This window comes from Verticillium nonalfalfae (genome assembly GCF_003724135.2).
Source record: "Verticillium nonalfalfae strain VnAa140/NRRL 66861 chromosome Unknown scaffold_208, whole genome shotgun sequence".
Taxonomy (NCBI): domain Eukaryota; kingdom Fungi; phylum Ascomycota; class Sordariomycetes; order Glomerellales; family Plectosphaerellaceae; genus Verticillium; species Verticillium nonalfalfae.
The window spans coordinates 1-17,593 of record NW_021167433.1 but is presented as its reverse complement, the minus strand read 5'-3'; the positions used below and the strand labels follow the sequence as shown (position 1 = coordinate 17,593).

Below are 17,593 nucleotides of genomic sequence, written 5' to 3'. Positions count from 1 at the left end.
CTTGCTGATCAATCCTCAGCTGTGGTAACAGAAACGCATGATTGCTAATCATGCTGATCAATCGCTGGCCTGGCTCGACGAGCACTACGCAACTCCATGACTTCACTCGCCGGGCACCACAACAATCGGTTAATAAATTGCAGATTCAACGTTCTTTTGATTGCTCTGGTCAAAAGGCATCACGACGCACGGAAAACAACGGTCAAGCTTCAGAAACGATTGTCTGTCGACCAGGTCGGCAGGTGGGTATTTCAATCACTACAAACATTACATGACCACCTATTAGGTCCATAACTTTCTCCGAGTCGAACCTTTCGTACACATCTTATTCCCACTGGGTGATGACAAGGCCAGCGACGGCAGCAGAGGTCAGGGTAGAGATGACACCGCAGGCCAAAGCGCTGACAGCAAGTTTGGCGACGTCACCAGCTCGCGAAGGAGCGAGCTGCGACAAGATACCAATCTGGATACCGAGCGAGCCAATGTTGCCGAAACCGCACAATGCGTAAGTCGAAATAAGGATGGAGCGAGGCGACATCTGGTTGTACGGCGCTTCGTTCTTGAGCATTAGGAACGCGGAGTACTCGTTCTGCAAGCACGCTGATTAGTCTCTGGCGATCTTTGGCATGAATATTCGGATAACTTACGATGATGACCTTCTCGGCAATCAGACGAGACACATTCAGAAGATCCGAGTTGCGGGGTACACCGAGCAAGAAAGCGAGGGGGTAGAACAGGTAACCAGCAATGAGGTTAAGCGTCAGGGGAGGAGAGTTGATGTTGAGGAAGCGTCCCCACCAAGTCAGCAGGCCGTCAACGAGACCCACGAAGGCAAGGATGCAGAGCAGCGAGGCCATGATACTGCCGGCAATCTTGATACCGAGCCAAGCGCCGTTCGCAAAGGCGTGGATGGCGTTGGAAGCGGCGTGCTCCTCATCGTCAGGAACAACAACCTTGCCAGCCGTGAGAGTCTCCTCGACTTCAGGATAACGGAGCTTGGAGATAGCAAGCGATGCGGGGATGGACATGACGCAAGACGACACCATGGCCTGCGCATTGAGGCCGAGACCGATGTAAGCGACAAGCACAGAGCCGGAAATGGTGGCGAAACCACACGTCAGAATCTGGTGCAGCTCTGCATTGGTCATGTGCGGCACAAAGGGGCGAACGAGAAGAGCAGACTCGCCCTGGCCGATAAATGGAGTCGCAGCGGCGACGACAGCCTCGGCGCCGGACACTTGAAGAGCCCAGAAGATGAAGGTGGCCGCCTTGCCGATGAACCATTGCAGAAATCCAATGTAGTAGAGGACTTGGACAATAGCAACGAAGAAGATGATTGGGGGCAGAACATTGATGATGAAGTAGCCCAGTTTCGGGACGTCCTCATTTGTCAGAAAAATGACTCCCAGTTTCGCAAAGCCCAACAAATCGCCAGCGCGATCGGCAATGAATTTGAAAATATCAAAGCCGACACCAGTTCGCAAGACGAAGAGGGCAATGATAAACTGGGCGAGCATGCCGCCGATAACGGGGCGCCAGTTGATGAGCTTGCGGTTGCGCGAGGTACCCCAGAGAGCGAAAATGGTGAAAGCCAGACCAAACAACGAGACGGCACGGTTCTCGCGGTTGTTGTCGGCAAACTCCTCGGAAGCCATAGATCCGACAAGCATAGCGGCCACGGTGACGGCAGCTCCAGCGGGAGTACGAGCCTTAGGGGGAAGAGCATCGTAAATACGGACAGCGCTCTGAGACCAGGCCCAGATGACGGGGCGGGACAGGTACGAGCTGCGGACGTAAAAGAAGAAGAGGCGCATGGAGATGGCAAGCCACACCAGGAAGGGGATGCGCCAGTTCATGTCATCGCGGTGCAGAACGAGGCCGGCAATCCACCAGCCGGTAAACAGCAGGAAGATGAACAGGTGGAAGAAGGGGCGGTAACGGCGGTAAAACGTGCGCGACTTCGACGGTTGGTGCTCCGACGAGCGCTCGTCATCATGGGCAATGACACCAACCTTCTCGCCATTGGCATACTCCGGCGGGCTCTGACCACCAAGCTTGGCCTTCTCGATATCGTGCTCGCTGCTGGCGCGCGTGTCGTCGTGATGGTGCAGGTGGCTTTGGGGGGGGATAGTCTGAGGACCGGTGCCCTTGGCGTACACGATGTTGTCTTCCGCGACGCCGGTGGCGTGGTGGAGGTGGGCGTGTTGGTGCTGGTTCACAGGCTCGAGTGCCGGGTCGGAATTGCGGCGGAGGTGATCGGGAGTAACAGCCTGTTCAGCCGGCTGTGGCGTCCGGGGCGGGCTTTGGTAGGGCGCCTGGCCGGAGCCGGTGGTGACAGTTGCGTGAGAAGCCATGGCTGCCGGTCGCGGACGGGATGACACAAGTGATAAGGTTCCGGGATGAGAAAACGAAGATCGGTTGAGAGTTGCTGACGCGTGTTGAAGGCGTCGAAGACAGACTCTTTGAAAGAGGAGCCAAGGATCGGCAAAGGCGGCGGAGGGGGCGACGGCGACGGCGACAAGACACACACATCCAAGGCACAAGCGCATCAAAAGAGGGGGGGACAGCCCTTCTTTTAAAAAAATTCCTCTGACCCTTTTTTCCCCAGCTGTGCGACTGCACTGGCGATCTAGGGAAATCCGAAAGTAGTGCCGAGGCTAGGGGGGCATGGCCGTAACGGGGGCGAAGAACCACAGAAGATTGCAACGATGCTTTGCTGGAGCTTATCAACGGCCAACCTGGACCGGTGGGGAGCCCTCTGGCCTGGCCCATGTGGAGAGACAACCCCAAAGCACCCACCCCGCGGACAGTCCATGTGGTTCTGGGCTGAGGATTGGCCCTCACCACGGAGGAACAGGATCCCAGGATCTGCGTGGTGGACGGCCCAACGAATGCACGCGATCCAATTCAGCTTTGGTCTCGACAAGTGTCTTGCCAAACGACTGTTGCACACGCGAGCAGCGACTTCGTGGTGGCTGACAGGGTGGGCCATCGCGACATGGCGATGACCGCTGACTCGAGTCGCTGCCGGCGCTGCTACACAGGCAGTTGAGAAGGTTTTCGCGTAGCCTATCTGTACCCAGGGACCAGAGATAAAAGCTGCTCCGTTGAGGCGCCGCTTCCCAAGGATGCCGTACCTGCGGGCTCCTGTGCGCCATGGGGATGCCGACGCTGGCATGCGGGCGGTCCAGTGGCGAGCTAGCGGCGCTCGTCCGCTTCTGGAAGGTTGATAGAAGAGACTTGGTCATGGCGTCTCGGCGCTGGCAACCATGATGGGACAAGTTGTCCTCTCTGTCCAATAGCTGCGTCGCTGATGGTGCCGTTGACGGGCTTGGTCCCCTGGATCGCAGCGCTGACATTGGTGGACGGGCTGAGCGGCAAGGATTGCTGGAGCTTTGGACGACACACAGTACACCATACGGACTCGTCCGAAAGCACCTTGGGATCTTGGCTCGAAAGCCAAAAGCAAGTTGGGGGAGGATGTCCGGGGGAACGCAGGGGAGGGGGGCATGGGGGAGGACTCCAACCCGCCCAGGCTACATTGTGGTGCAAGCCACGAGATGACCACGCTTGACATTGAGGGGAAGGACACACACACAGGCGGGCGGCTCCGATGCTTTGTGGCCCATTGAATGCCGAGGGGGCTTGAAGCCCCCTTTCACCCCAGACTACATGGGGAAGGACCACGATCGAAATTGGCGTCGTCGAAAGAGGCATCCTCATCCCGCCGCATCACATGCCGAGGGGAGACCAGGCTCTTATTCCAGACTTTCTATACCAGGATCCTCTGGCTCTTTGAGATGAGAGATTGAAGCCTCAGAGGGTTCTGTGGCTGCGGCCGACCAATGCGAGAGCCAACTGCTTTGCGAAGGAATCCCGTATCTTTGCCCAATCTGGGTCGCGAGCTCGTGCCCCTTGCCTACCCTTGGCTCGAGCCAACGAGAGGCATCGATCAATCGGTGCTCACACCCCTCCACTGGTTCTCGTGTCGACTATCAGTGGCTTGGATGTGCCATCGGTCGGCTCCGATGCATACACCACGACCGGTCGCGCTTGGGTCTACTGTAAGCAGCAGCTTTCCCTTGTGCAGGGCGTTCGCGGCCATGCAACCTCGAAGCTTAGGGGCGTCCCGGGCAATTGTGTGGGTGACAGGCGCACGTCGCGGGAACGGCTCGTTTGCACCTGCACCCCGCGATAGAGCAGCAAGAAGAGAGACAGGTGCAACGCTATCGCCGCTTAGCCCAGCGTGGTATCATCCCTCATCCCCCTGGCGAGCTCGTCGGCCAGCTTTCTGGGATCTGACAGCTTGGTTTGCTCCAGGGCCCCATTATTATCGCTATATTCGTGTCCGTTCCCCGCCAGCCATTGGGGCCGGACATCGCATCCACGGTTATCTCTGGCACAACGCCCTGTCCTTCCGGGGCGAGAACACCGTGGGCCAACCTGGCTGATAGGCTTCAGCATTGGGACCCGCAGTTGAGATTGGGTGTCAGCCCGTTCCGTGAGCCTTTGTGAGGCCGACGATAATACTGGTCTGGTCACGCGCCCGAGAAATCTGTGCGTTCGCGTCGGACATTGTCCAGCTTCAAAGGGCGTGACAACTGCGCGAGCTATCGACGATAGCCTTGCCTGCCTACGCCGGCCACCTCGCCGGCCGGCGGCGTGTTTGAGTGTTACTCTACAGTTGCTGCCGTGGCCCACCACTCTCCATATTGCTGCGGAGGCTTTGGTCGTGCGACGAGGCATTGCGTCAAAGGCGCCGGTCTCAGGCTTGTGGCACCTCTGCGCCCTATCCCAAGAGACGTTCTTGTTATGTCATGGCTTTTCATGGCGCGTATCGTGACACAGTCCATTCCACCGCTTCCATTCTCGACTTTGCACCAACGAGGGGCATGTTCGGCTTGAGGCGACATCCGCATCGGGTGTGTCCTGAGCTTTCGGAAGCGTCGGCCACTAAGGTTTCGGCCCAGTCTGCTGGGAATCGCAATACAGTCTGGGCAGCGGATCGAGAGCGATAGCGGCCCATGACAGGAGTCAGGCTGCTTGTGTCCGGAGCGATAGGGTGTCGATCTCGGGCAAGCCTCACCTGTGGGACAGGGTGCAAAGCCCCGAATCGCTCCGTATGGCCATCCTGCTGACGAAGATGTACATCACCTGACTTTTCACGAGCCACAATGTTGAGCCACTGCACAGCCACTGCACAGCCACTGCACAGTTGTCACAACCAGGTGCTTGAACCAGCATGCCATTCGATATATATATGCCCGGAGAGCCTAAGTATGCAACAGAAAGAAAGAAGAGAAGATATGCACGGTCACAAGTGATCAGGCCGGTTTGATGTTTCCCCTTACAGGCACTGCGAGTAGTACTGGTTCGAGACCGTGCAGGTCGAGCCGGCCACGCAGCGGGTTGGTCCGGTGTAACCGGAGCCGCCGCACTGGCCCCAGCGAGGCACCTCAGGACCAGATCCGGTGGCCGGAGGTGTTGAGGTCGGGCGTGCCGTTGTTGTCGCGGGCCGGGCGGTAGTGGTAGTCGCGGGCCGGGTGGTAGTGGCAGCGGGTCGGGTGGTGGTAGGCGTAGCGGTCACGGCGGCAGGGGGAGGCGCAGAGCCGCCCGAGCCCGACTGCCAACCGCGCTTCCGCGACAGCTCGTACCACCAGTTTCGCAGCATCCAGCCGTCGAACTCGGTAATGCTTTGTGAGGAGCCGGCCAGCATGATGAAGTTTTTGATGCCAGTGGGGGTCCAATCATAAAAGTCGTCGAGACCGTAGGTGTGACCCATTTCGTGCAGAAGAATGTGAACGTTCTCGGAATTGAGAGCACCCATGAAGTATTCGCGACCAATGCGTTGACCCCAGTCACCACCAGCACCACCGCTCATGCCATCCGTCAACCAGAGCGACTGGTCGTAGTGACGCGCCGCCCCACCGGGGCAGCGGCTGTAGTCGCCGTTCTGGTTGAAGAAGCGTCCGCAAGCCGGAGCACACTCAGGAATTCCTGATCCATCCTTGTTGGTGTAGATGTCGAGGCCAGCCGTGGAGCCCTGAAGCAGCGCCTTGTCTCGGACAGCCCAACCGACAATGTTGACCTTGACGTTGGTATAGGGGAAGTTGTCGTAGCCGTACAGCCATTGGAACCACTTCTGGTACTGCGCAGCCGTCACCTTGGCTATTTGGCTGCGCTGAGCCTCGGTCACGACCGCGTCTGACTCCCAGCGAACGCACATATTGATGGTTCTGGCTCTGTTGTCAGCGCTGCACTCTTCCCAGTCATACGATTTACTCACCCCTGAGCCGCGATGAGCTGGTCCCAGCCATAGTTCTTGAAGCGGAAGAGATCGCCATCGGCATATGTGGCAAGGCAGTGATCCCAAACCTGCTTCAACGGGGTAGCCAGGCTGGTGGGCGGGTTCCAGCCGGCTTGGCGCTTCGCCGGTCGGTTCGAGGAGCTTCGGGGAGCAAAACTGGTGGCATCCTTCCCAGCGAGAGCCTGCCAGACCGAGCCGTCCTGGTCAGAAGGGGTGGAGATATCGTAGCCGGAAACAGAAGCCGCGAAGGCCAGCGCGGCGGTGGAAAGAAGCGAGTAATGCATGTTGGACAAACGTAGACAGTTGGAGTAAAGGTAAAATGCAAGAAAAGGGTGCAGAAAGATGAAGGCCTCGACTTTTCTGGGTCTATGGCGTTCGACGGCCTTGATGATATACAAATCCACTCAAGACGCATCCTCCCTCCCTGAGCAGCCATTCATTCTGAAATCAAGTCGAGTCCTCGCTTTCGTAAAGAAGACCCATGTCTTCACGACCAGAAGATCTTTCTTCATTGGTCAGACTCAGCGGCCACAACCGCTTTGGGATTCGGCGAGTGGTGGAACAGCACTCAGTTGGCTAGCCTCGTGTTGAGGTGACCCTGGCCGGCGGAGTTGGATGAAACAGGTCAACGGAAGATTAAGGGCGGTGTGTGGCGCCTGGCCGAGTGCTGTGAAGGTGGCAGACTTTTTGGCGCTACAGCCACTGCTTAGAGCGGGGCCGCCCTGAGTAGCATCCGCGCAATCTGGTCGCGGGGCTCGTAGCATTTCTTAGACAACCGACCTTGGAGTGTAGGTGCTGAGTTCGGAGTATAAGTTTATTGATTGGAGCGCTTTTGATTGAGGTCTGGTCTTCTGATTTCTGGGATGAGCACGGTTGTCGACCTGTCGACGGGAAATTTTTTGGCATTGAAGAGCACACGCATTAGCGTCCTTTTGAATCCGGGGTGATCCTGTTCCATGGGTCCATTGACATCGGAGCTGACATTCAACTGGGTTCCGCTGACTGGATATGGCTTGTTGGGCGTCGGAGGATCGCTGAATCTATCAGCCTTGGCGACACGAATGAGAGATTCATCGCATCGTATTAGACATACGGTTGTTAATATGAAACGCGACCTATTACGGCTTTCAGATGATGTTGGGAATGGACATGAGAGGGGCAAGCTTTGTGGAGAGCAAGGGGCTTGCCAAGGAAACACTCCCGGGGTATATTCTTCCCGCCGAGTCCGAAGCCACGTGACGGTGGTCAGGACACTGGTCCAGTTTTGCTATTTGTAACTGTCTTTCCCGTGAGGAGAATAACTAGGCCTATTTCTCGCAGCACGTTCTATGGGACGAGACTGCTACTAGGTTTGCGAATTTTCTTCATAGCTTTAAAATCAGAATGCATCTAGGAGCCATGTAATCCACTGCCTCCCTGACTTAGCTTAGCTCCGGTAGGACTTCCACATTATAGATTCGTTCCAGTCGAGGTACGATGATGCTGCGTCGGATTAAGGCGGGACTCTTGCTACTAGTGATTGAAAAGTAAGAATAATGTTTGTTCGCATGCTGCATTCTATCCATCCGCATGCCCTCTGGTACTCAAATTGCTAGAGTCGTCAAAACTTAATAGCTGCAGATGCCGTATGCATCTGCTCTGGATACATGTTCTTGCGAAGAGTTTGTCTCAAAGAGTCCAGCCCTCGCGTTGGTTTTGGGCACGCGAGAAGGATTCTCGCCTGTGTGTAGCTACTTGCCGAGTGAAATCGTTCTGTTTCGATGTTGGATCCTGATAAGCGGTCGATCTTGAGTAAGATTACCAGACTGCACGTAAACACTCGCCGCTTCTCAAATCCCTAGCATTGTGTCGTATTCTCATGGCAAAAGTTGAAGTGAATGTCTTCAATTTTGCAGCAGGTACAAACAACGCCGACGTAAAAGTCTAGAGTGCCACAATCTTTGGGTATCACTCTCACAGACGGTGGCATCCTGTTTCGCGAGATTTATTTGCAACATGACGTACTTCCGTCTCCACGATGGAAAGAATCACATCCGGTCTGTACGTGAAAGGGAAGATCTCGGACGCTATCCATTTAAGTCTAACCCTTGGAAGGTCATCAAGCCAGCCGACACACCAAAGTAATGTCCAAATCGGAAGTGACCTGGCTCTGGAATCAGGCAGGGCCAGAGTGCCTCGTTGGGCGATTGTAACAAGAAAAAAGGTTACTCAAGCACTGGGATAGAAGTATATCAAACTTCGACTACTTTCAACACCCCATATCGCCATCAGTATGTGCATAGCTCCACCATTGGTGTTTAAACGCTCTGTCAGCACATACGCTATCAGTATTTACCGGGCCACCACTAAAAGGTCGTGGGACACTAATTAGTGACGCCCATGAGCGCATGTCCCAAAGGTACCAAGGCAAAATTCTAGTGCCGGGCTTCACCTCGCAACCCAGGCCGTCTCGAAACTTTGACGTTAAGGTCGCTCTGTATGAAGAATGCGGCGTTGAATGACTTCCATGGGTTTGTCGGGTCAATGAGGACAAAGTCGAATCGACGGAGGAGCTCGTCACCTGTAAGCCTACGACGAGGAGAAGCGAAGGGGGTATCAACTCACTTCAACGTAGACCTTGTTCAGTTCGATCATGGCAATGTTCTTTCCAAGACACTCCCATCGGCTTCCCGATGCAAAGTCCATCATGACCTGCTGGTCCATCGCACGCCACTTAGCGTCCGGAATACCTATCCATCGTTCGGGCCGGAAGAGGTCTGCGTCTGGTCCAAATATATTTTGGTCGCGCATAACGGTCCATGGTGCCCAGGCAACATTGGTGCCAGCAGGGATGTGCACGCCGCAGACAACTTCATCCTTTTGCGAGATCTTTGGAAGCAGGCCCGTGGCGGGTGGCCACAGCCGCAGCCCCTCGCGGATGACAGCCTGCAGGTACTCGAAATTCTTGGCTTCGTCATCGGTAATAGGCGAAGAGATCCGCCCCTCCTCAATGGCTCGGTCAATCTCGGACTGAAAGCGTGCGTAAACGGGAGGGTTCGTCATGAGGAAGAGCAATGTCGACCGAATTGCCGTTGCCGAAGTGTCAGAGCCTGCGATGATTTGGACGACTGTCTCGCCCTCGGCGTCCTGCTTGCTCAGCCCGTGGGCCACAAAGGAGCCCAACATGTCACGTTTGACAATTGGGTTGTCGCCGTAACGCTCATCCACTGCTTCCTGGGCAAGGCCCATAACCGTGCCGATGCCGACCATTTCTCTTGCGCTGGGAATGATCCACTTTAACCTGGGTGACTGCAAAATGTTGAGGAACCATGGTATGAGGGCCGTCGCCAGAAGCACTGGAACTGTGCTCTCTGTTGTCTCAATGTACCGAAATTTATCGCCATCGGCCTTGAGGTAGTCGAATGACTTGCCAAACGCGAGGCTTGAGATGACGTCCAGAGTAAAGAACTGCACCTTGCGTGCCAGGTCGACAATTTTAAAGTCTTGTTCGGTTGCAAGATACTTGGACTCGAGGAGATGGACAAGTCCTGCGACCTGTTCGTCAATCAGCTCATGCAAACCGTCCACATCTTTCCCCGCGTAGCCGGCTGAGAGCCTGGAGCGCAAGGCCTCGTGCACCTTGTCGTCTGTGGTCGAGAACGTGTTGTCCTTGTATGGGTCGATGCGAAGCCCGCGATACCAGTGCCCTCGCTGCCAGCCAGAGCGCACTCCCCACAGGCGTCGAAGCTCGGCGCCATCGCCACACACGACCCAGTTGGGTGCGATCCTAGCAACGGGCCCTGGAGTTTCCTTGTCAGTTTCGCTGCGCGAGTGATATGTGACGAGAGGTCGTGGTACCGTATTTTTTATTGGCATCTTGCAGCACAAAGTTTAGCCGCCCGCTCAGTTGGTTGCGGATCAGCCACAGATCTGTCCAGCCCGCCAAGAACGGGCCGTGTACGTGTCGCAGACGTGAAAAGTCCCGCACCCGCGCAGCCACCAAGTAGGACAGCAGCAAAAGCCCTGCTGCTAGGGCTATAGTAGCAGGTGGCATGGTTGAGAGATCCATTTTCAGTAGGGGACTGGTGAGAAGTTGAAGCAAGAATCGGATCGGACGAGTCAGTTCAGATACCGTCCGACGTCCAATCCTTATGGACGCCACCAGAGGCGACCAAGTTGGGACGTTTCTCTCGCGCACTTGAGCGGACGAGACACAAGATAGTCAAGAAGCCATGTGCCAGCTGGCCCGGGACTAGAGACCAGAGGGAGAGCCTGAGCGAAGTGATGCTTTCCTAGCGCACCATCCTACTGGACCACGGGTGCGCCCAGGTTCTTTTGAGCGGATTCGCAATCCACGTTCGTCGACTGGTCCCGCCTCCATGGCCGGGGAGTAATCTCTGAGAGGCATTGTGACTGGGTGGTGGTGTCCCTTGCGCTCCGCACGCCGGGGTACGCGAGCGCCTTTGTCTTGCAACTGTGAGACTTGGCGAGCCGACAGGACGGCTTGCGCCGCTAGGTCATGTTCAATCATTTTCTGCCCATGGGCAAGGAAAAGCCTCTCCCGCCGACAGGCTACAGAGCATCAGTACCTTGAGGAGCAGAGAGTGAAGTGGCATGGGGCTGCTCATCGCGCAGGCGCGGCCCAGGGCTGACACTTCCGGTGAAGGGAGCTGACGTATCACAAAATTACCCCTCTAGCCATCGTTAGCGCTGGAAGCACACGGGCTATATCTTCATTCAGCCCTCAGGCGTCGACGTGCCAGCCTGCTCTACTTCCCTGTTATTGATCGTGAGGTAAAGAGCTCCTCGTCAGTGTCCGCGCCATCCGCCCAAGGCTTGTTCAGAAGGAAGTTCTGGCCAAAGACGCCGACATGTCTGAAACGACTCAACCGCCATCGCAGGCGACACAATCGCCTCACTCAACGCACATAGAGGCTGCCCCCCCACTACAAGCTGCGCCCCTGACGACTGTGCAGATCGTAAGTCCGGTTGTCCGGTCCCGTTCCTCGCTTCCTCGTACCTCTGTCCATCCTTGCCATCCGTCAGGTCAGCATGGCACCTAACCTTATATAGGAAGCAGATGAAGGTAGCGAAACAGACGGCGACTCAGCGCTTGACGTGGTAAGTTGCATTGATGGTCCAGAGGGAATCTCGACATCGGCACGGGCCGCGCTACACTTGTCAGTGGATGCCACTACAGAGCATGGACGAGGGTCTCACCAACAGGGCTAGAGGCGCTATCTTCGTCGCCCTAGCGAATCCTAGTCCCAGCTGACTCGCTTACCGTCTAGCCTACCCGTGACTCGCTTACGTCGCTGCGGTCGAGCATTCGCGAGTACCAACATGAGAATGGCCGCACATACCATTCCATGAGCGCTGGCAGTGAGTGTATCATCTTCAGGCGAGTGGCTTTGCTTGCTGACAGTCTCTCTAGAATACTTTCTGCCGAATGATGATGTGAGTGAAGAGCAGCTGTCGAATGGAATTTGGCTGACAACACCGCCTCAGTCCGAAGTCGATAGATTGGGTACGATCAAGGTGCTTTGATCCTCGGTCAGAACATGCTAATGATGCTATACTTAGATCTGCAGCACTATGTGATGACCATGACCATAGGAGGCAATCACTGCCTCTGCCCTAAAAACAACGGAGCGACACGTGTGCTGGACCTCGGGACAGGCACAGGTATCTGGGCCATGGAGTTCGGTGAGCATTTCGTGTTCTTGTTCTGTATGCGCTGCTAATCACCTTAAAGCCGACGCTCACCCAGGCGCTGAGGTACGAAGTGAAGTCTGGGCAGCGGGATAGCTTGTTGTTGACGAGTGCAGGTTATCGGAGTCGACCTGAGCCCTGTACAGCCCGATCTGTAAGCCCGTCCCCACGCTTCGCTCCGAGACCCTGGACTTACAAGCCTAGTGTGCCACCAAACTGCCACTTTGAGGTGAGCTTTTTGAAAAACATGTATCGCGATTGCCTTGCTTACGGCAATGATAGCTCGACGATCTCGAAAAGGATTGGACGTGGTCGAAACCTTTCGACTTTATTTTCTGTCGTATGATGACCGGCAGTTTCGTTAATAACGAGAATATCGTCCAGAAGGCTTACGAGTGACCCCTCCCTGTTCTCTGGGGCAAAGACTTAGGCTGACCACTCCTGCTAGCTCGCTTGAACCGGGTGGTTACTTCGAGGCCCAGGATATGGCGCTGCCACTCGGTTGCGATGATGGCACCCTTGCCGAGGATTCTGACCTCTGGAAGTGGGTTCTACTCGTCATGGAGGGCATGGAGAAATTTGGACGGCCTGTTTCGGCAGCTCAGGAATGGAAGACACTCATGGAGCGTGTCGGCTTTGAGGACGTTGTCGAAACCGTGTACAAGTGGCCCACCAACAGGTGGCCTCGTGACAAGCATTACAAGGAAATTGGCACGTGGGCGTTTGCCAACATGGACCAGGCACTCGAGCCCTCGACCATGGTGCCTTTGACGCGCGCACTGGGCTGGACCTACGAGGAGGTACTTGTGCTGGTCAGCAAAGCACGCAAGGTCTTGAAAGATCCCAGCGTTCATGCGTACTGGCCCATGTGAGTCACTATCTGCCAGAGTTCGGGTCTTGGGCTAACATTCCGCAGCTACATGGTCCATGGTCGAAAACCGCTGAACGGCGACGACGTATGACCTATCAGCCGCGGCGCTTGCCTTGACCCTTCTAGAGCAACAATCCTGTCAAAAGGAACATGCTGGATGCATATACAATGTCCAATGTGCAGTCAAGTCCCTGTTTCGTAGTCTGAGAACATGATTCGCGCCTGGCGTGTAAGTTCCATTGGCTCTGGCCTTCGGACACCCGTCCCTGTAATGGCCATGTCCTTCTCCTCAGCTGAAATCACCGACGACCTGTTTCGGCCCGGACCATTCAACTGCCGATGCGTCCGGGACATGATGACCTGCGTACACGGGCGATCTTGGCATGATCGGCATGCGCCACGAGAAGCCAGGGGTTAGCCGCCATTAAAGTAGTAGCGGCGGACTGCGACTTCGCCGGCACTCGCCCGCTGTCCGATTCGTGCGGTACCCCTGGGATCGCCACTACCCCGCGCCACCATGTCCACAGAGTGACATGTTTACATTGTAACCCAGTCCGCGCGCCAGCACCACAGCATTGGTCTTGGCGAGAATAGGTCAAGAATCATTTAGTTAGCATCGTGGGAACCCCTCGCCTCGAGCTTGACCGAGGCCGAAAGAAGGCGGTGGTCGAGATTACAGTTAGATTTGTATATAAATCTTCACCTTTCTGGCCAATTGATGCATAGGTGCCATACCACAACTTCACCATGATGCGACTACTAACTTGCTCTGCACTGGTGGCTCTTCCTTTGACGCTGGCCATCAGCATCAGGTCGACAGACGTCTGGGACATAGCGACTGATATCCAGGGGCCCGAGCGCCTCAACGGTGTTAGTTACCAGGAAGATGTGCTGGTCACGTTTGGAGACTACCAATATGTCACTTTCTACAGCACGACACCTGCGGGCTACAACAACCACCATGTCAATCTTGGCCGTCGCAGGATTGAGCCGAGTGTAGAACCTTGGGAGTACCTAGCCTTCACAGATTACGTGCAGCGTACCATGGACGGTCATAACATGATATCGATGGGCATCTCAGGCGATGGGCATGTTCACTTGAGCTTCGACCACCATGTAAGGCAACTCAGCACCATTGTGCCTATGTCTGCTAACTGTTTCAAGGATGTCCCTCTCAACTATCGTGTTTCCAAGACTCCCATTGCCCTCGAAGTACCGGCGACCTGGTCAGAGAGCTTGTTCAATGAAGTCATTCACGAGCTTCCTGGTTCCCAAGGCCCCTGGACACCTCTCACGTATCCTCGCTTTGAGTTGCTGGGCAATGGGGATTTACTAATGGAATTTCGAATCGGCCAGTATGTCGTCCAAGCTTCTCTCACGTTGGTTTGCTGAACAGAATAGGTCCGGATCTGGAGACAGCTACATCCATCGATACTCAAGCTCAACTCAGCAATGGAAGCCGTACGGCAAATATCTCGAGGGCTACGACAACAACGCATATATAAATGGCCTCAGCTACCTCGACGGTCGGCTGTATACTTCGTGGACCGTTCGAGAAACACCCAATGCTGACACCAACCATGACTTTTATTTTGCCTATTCTGACGATGATGGTCAAACCTGGTTTAACAGCAACGGCTCGACACTTCCCCAACCCATCTCGACTGCCCTCGATGAACCCCTTGTGTGGGAGATTCCACAGAACAGTCGCATGGTGAATCAAGAGGGCCAGCTGGTGGACAGCGCTGGCCGATTTCACTCGCTTATGAGGGACAATATCACAGGCCATCATCTCTATCAGCATTTCATGCGGGACACCGACGGTAATGATATTAATCTTGCCTTTCATGACGTCGGGCCTGACAAATTATAGGGACCTGGAGCAAGAGCGCGATCAACCCAAGTGGTCTCCTGGGGCCTGATCTGTACGATCCCCGTGGAAAGCTTGCTGCTGATGCTAGTGGCGAGTACGTGATTGCGCTCCTACCCGTCGCTGCGACGTCCGAGACGCGTATCTACGTTGCTTCTACCCGAGAGAAGTTTCGGCATTGGGTCTTATTGACGAGCATCCCAAACACCTCAACAGAACCACTATACGACCAGGTTCGGTTAAGGGAATATGATGTATTGAGTGTGTTTGTACGTCAGGCGGGCTCGTACCCCGACCGGATGCTTCAGGTTTGGGACTTCAAGTTAGAGCTCTAGATGTATTTTTGGTTGAGCTCGTCTATAGTAATAAAGAGTTTATTAGGCCCCTCTACGTACTTCCTAAGTCCAGAGTACTACGTATCTACATGTACAACCTCCACAGCCGCTTGTGGTCTGGAACGCCTATGAACATGCAGTGGCTCACCAATGGACAGGCAACAGGGTACAGGGTACCTCAGTGTTGTAGTGGAATATTGAGTGCTAGGGTAGCTGGCCATATGATTGGAGGAGCTTTAGGTAGGTCATCCATTCATCGTCTTGCCACTTTACCTAGATCGATACCTAAGGCCTGGATTGCCTGAATATTGTGGATCTCAGAGGCACTTCCACGTGAGGTCAGATACCCCGCTTTGCCACCGTGGAGTGGCAAATTGCCAGCAATTGTTGGAAGTTATGACCGGATTCCCACCACGCACTTCTGAGAATTGCATATTGTGATGACAACCTTCGCTGATCAGTTCTTCAGATGTAGGCCTTTCGATCGAAACCACCAAAATGACCACGACAATATCTGCGAGGAGCGTCAGAAAAGCCTTCGTCCCTAACGCGGACGCTGCTGTCCTGACCACGAAACATCTTCTCCCGTCCGCGCGCCCGCTCACGCCTCACCCCATCTTTGACCCAGACGGCCTCAAGAAGCCCGTTGACGCCTGGTGTCAAGAACGGCATGGATCTAATTACCCCCCTACTTCCGAACCTTTCGAGCCCGCCTTCATACCCGAAAACCCCACGTGCGGTTCGGATCGATACCTGCGTCCAACACTAGCAAAAGACGAGCGACTCAGACTCTCAATGCTCTGGTACTACACTCGCGACGTCCTCTACGAAACAGAATTCCTATCCGGACTCCAGGAAAAGGCGCGTCTCGCGCAAGAGTCGGCTGGTTGGGAGTTCTCCGTCATCGGATTTCTCGATGTCAACTACCACACCCGCTTAGCCGCGGTCGGCTTGCCTCTGGGCATTCTCCCCCGGGGCGAGACCATCTGCGCGCACACAATCAATATGCCGCCAGGTGTAAGTCATTGCCTTCGAGCTGTCGCTATCTTCTTGCATGACTAATGTTTTACATTAGAGCGTGTTCCTGATGCCCAATATGCTGGAGGATTGGCGGTTCAAAGATTCACCATATGTAGAGTCCGGCAAGCTCCATGCTTATGCCGGCGCACCACTTCGCCTGCAGAGCGAATCAGGCGTCACTGTCGCTTTAGGATCACTTTGCGTGGCCTCAGGCGCGAGCCAGCCGCCATTGACCAAGACGAAGCAACGCGCGATTGCGCACCTGGCTGACTGGATCGTGTCGGACCTAGTACAGTGCGCCAGAGTGAGGCGGCAACGGCAGCGTCGCCACATGGCCGACCTCATTGCCGCCGCGCAGGTTGATCTGGACCGTGTTCTGGACAAGCGGCCCATCCTCCATATCTTGGAGACTATTTATCCAGAAGCAGTCATCAGCCGCGAATCAGCCAAGGCCACTCATCTGGAGGTTCAAGGGCGCGAGCCGTTAGTTATCGCAGATTTCGAAGACGGTGTATGGGAGGACACCGACTACATCGATGAATTCATCGCTCAGTCCAACTGCTTCGAACTCCCAACCAACAGGGTTGTGCGGATCTTGAGTGCTAGGTTCGAAGGGACATCAGGCTCCAACTTAGTCGCTGTGGCATCGAATGACTTTCGGTTGGTTTTTGACGACATCGATCTTTGGTTTATTCAGACTTGTGCCAGTTTGATATCCCAGGCATGGCACAAGCGGCTTCTCAACGAAGCTATCAAAGCCAAGGATGAATTCCTCCGTGGATTCTCACACCAACTGCGAACCCCGATTCATGGCATTCTCGGATGCGTGGAGCTGCTGTCCGAAGAATTATCAACGCGAAAGGCAGCGTTAGGAGCACTCTCCGTGTCCGCATCATCCGCCAACGCCGGAACTTCGAATCTATATCTTGAATCAATCAAGACGTCAGGCCGAGACCTGATAGCTATTGTCAACAGTATGATCACGCTCAACCGATGGGCCGAGATTGCGATGGCGGAAAGGTCCTATGCCGTATGTTCACTTCAAGAAGTCGAGGCCGATCTGGCAGAGGAAACCAGTAAAGCGTTCTCTGGAGACAGCAGATACCGGCCGTCGGTTCTCTTCAGCTGCGATCCGTCACCAGATTGCAACGAATTCCAGGCTGATCGCAGCCTGCTCCGAGACAGTCTACTGCCCCTCATTGTCAACGCTGTGCAGAACACGCCAGAGGGTATTGTGACCGTGACGCTATCTCTCCGGGCCGACATCCGCGAGCTTACCGTCGATATCGTAGATACTAGTCGCGGTATATATCTAGACTACTAAGCACGAATATTCGAGCTATACGGAAAGGTCGGCGAACATTCGATAGGTGCCGGTCTTAGGTTAACTATTGCTTCTAAATTTGCAGGTCTCTATAATGGCTCTGTGAATTTGATATTATCATTAGGGTTAGGGTTAGGGTTAGGGTTAGGGTTAGGGTTAGGGTTAGGGTTAGGGT

General features: G+C 55.0%; 6 protein-coding genes across 6 annotated transcripts; 3 read left to right on the top strand and 3 right to left on the bottom strand.

Moving 5' to 3' along the window:
• Positions 1-325: 325 nt before the first annotated feature.
• On the bottom strand, positions 326-2,354 carry D7B24_003739 (uncharacterized protein; the record flags this gene model as incomplete). Its single annotated transcript, XM_028637926.1, has 2 exons — positions 326-589; positions 648-2,354. 2 exons carry the CDS (start codon positions 2,352-2,354, stop codon positions 326-328), a joined length of 1,971 nt encoding a protein of 656 aa, XP_028490534.1.
• A 2,993-nt stretch (positions 2,355-5,347) lies between these two features.
• Positions 5,348-6,591, bottom strand: D7B24_003738 (uncharacterized protein; the record flags this gene model as incomplete). The annotated part of the gene is made up of 2 exons (XM_028637925.1): positions 5,348-6,236; positions 6,287-6,591. 2 exons carry the CDS (start codon positions 6,589-6,591, stop codon positions 5,348-5,350), a joined length of 1,194 nt encoding a protein of 397 aa, XP_028490533.1.
• Positions 6,592-8,721: 2,130 nt separating this feature from the next.
• On the bottom strand, positions 8,722-10,355 carry D7B24_003737 (uncharacterized protein; the record flags this gene model as incomplete). Its single annotated transcript, XM_028637924.1, has 3 exons — positions 8,722-8,859; positions 8,912-10,086; positions 10,145-10,355. The coding sequence occupies 3 exons, from the start codon at positions 10,353-10,355 to the stop codon at positions 8,722-8,724; spliced, it is 1,524 nt and encodes a 507-aa protein (XP_028490532.1).
• An 802-nt stretch (positions 10,356-11,157) lies between these two features.
• On the top strand, positions 11,158-12,960 carry D7B24_003736 (uncharacterized protein; the record flags this gene model as incomplete). Its single annotated transcript, XM_028637923.1, has 12 exons — positions 11,158-11,265; positions 11,360-11,407; positions 11,578-11,668; positions 11,721-11,743; positions 11,795-11,813; positions 11,870-11,992; positions 12,042-12,064; positions 12,115-12,152; positions 12,203-12,227; positions 12,281-12,393; positions 12,447-12,866; positions 12,915-12,960. 12 exons carry the CDS (start codon positions 11,158-11,160, stop codon positions 12,958-12,960), a joined length of 1,077 nt encoding a protein of 358 aa, XP_028490531.1.
• A 656-nt stretch (positions 12,961-13,616) lies between these two features.
• On the top strand, positions 13,617-15,074 carry D7B24_003735 (uncharacterized protein; the record flags this gene model as incomplete). The annotated part of the gene is made up of 4 exons (XM_028637922.1): positions 13,617-13,985; positions 14,034-14,224; positions 14,271-14,692; positions 14,743-15,074. The coding sequence occupies 4 exons, from the start codon at positions 13,617-13,619 to the stop codon at positions 15,072-15,074; spliced, it is 1,314 nt and encodes a 437-aa protein (XP_028490530.1).
• A 498-nt stretch (positions 15,075-15,572) lies between these two features.
• Positions 15,573-17,418, top strand: D7B24_003734 (uncharacterized protein; the record flags this gene model as incomplete). The annotated part of the gene is made up of 2 exons (XM_028637921.1): positions 15,573-16,091; positions 16,150-17,418. 2 exons carry the CDS (start codon positions 15,573-15,575, stop codon positions 17,416-17,418), a joined length of 1,788 nt encoding a protein of 595 aa, XP_028490529.1.
• Between the last annotated feature and the right edge of the window lie 175 nt (positions 17,419-17,593).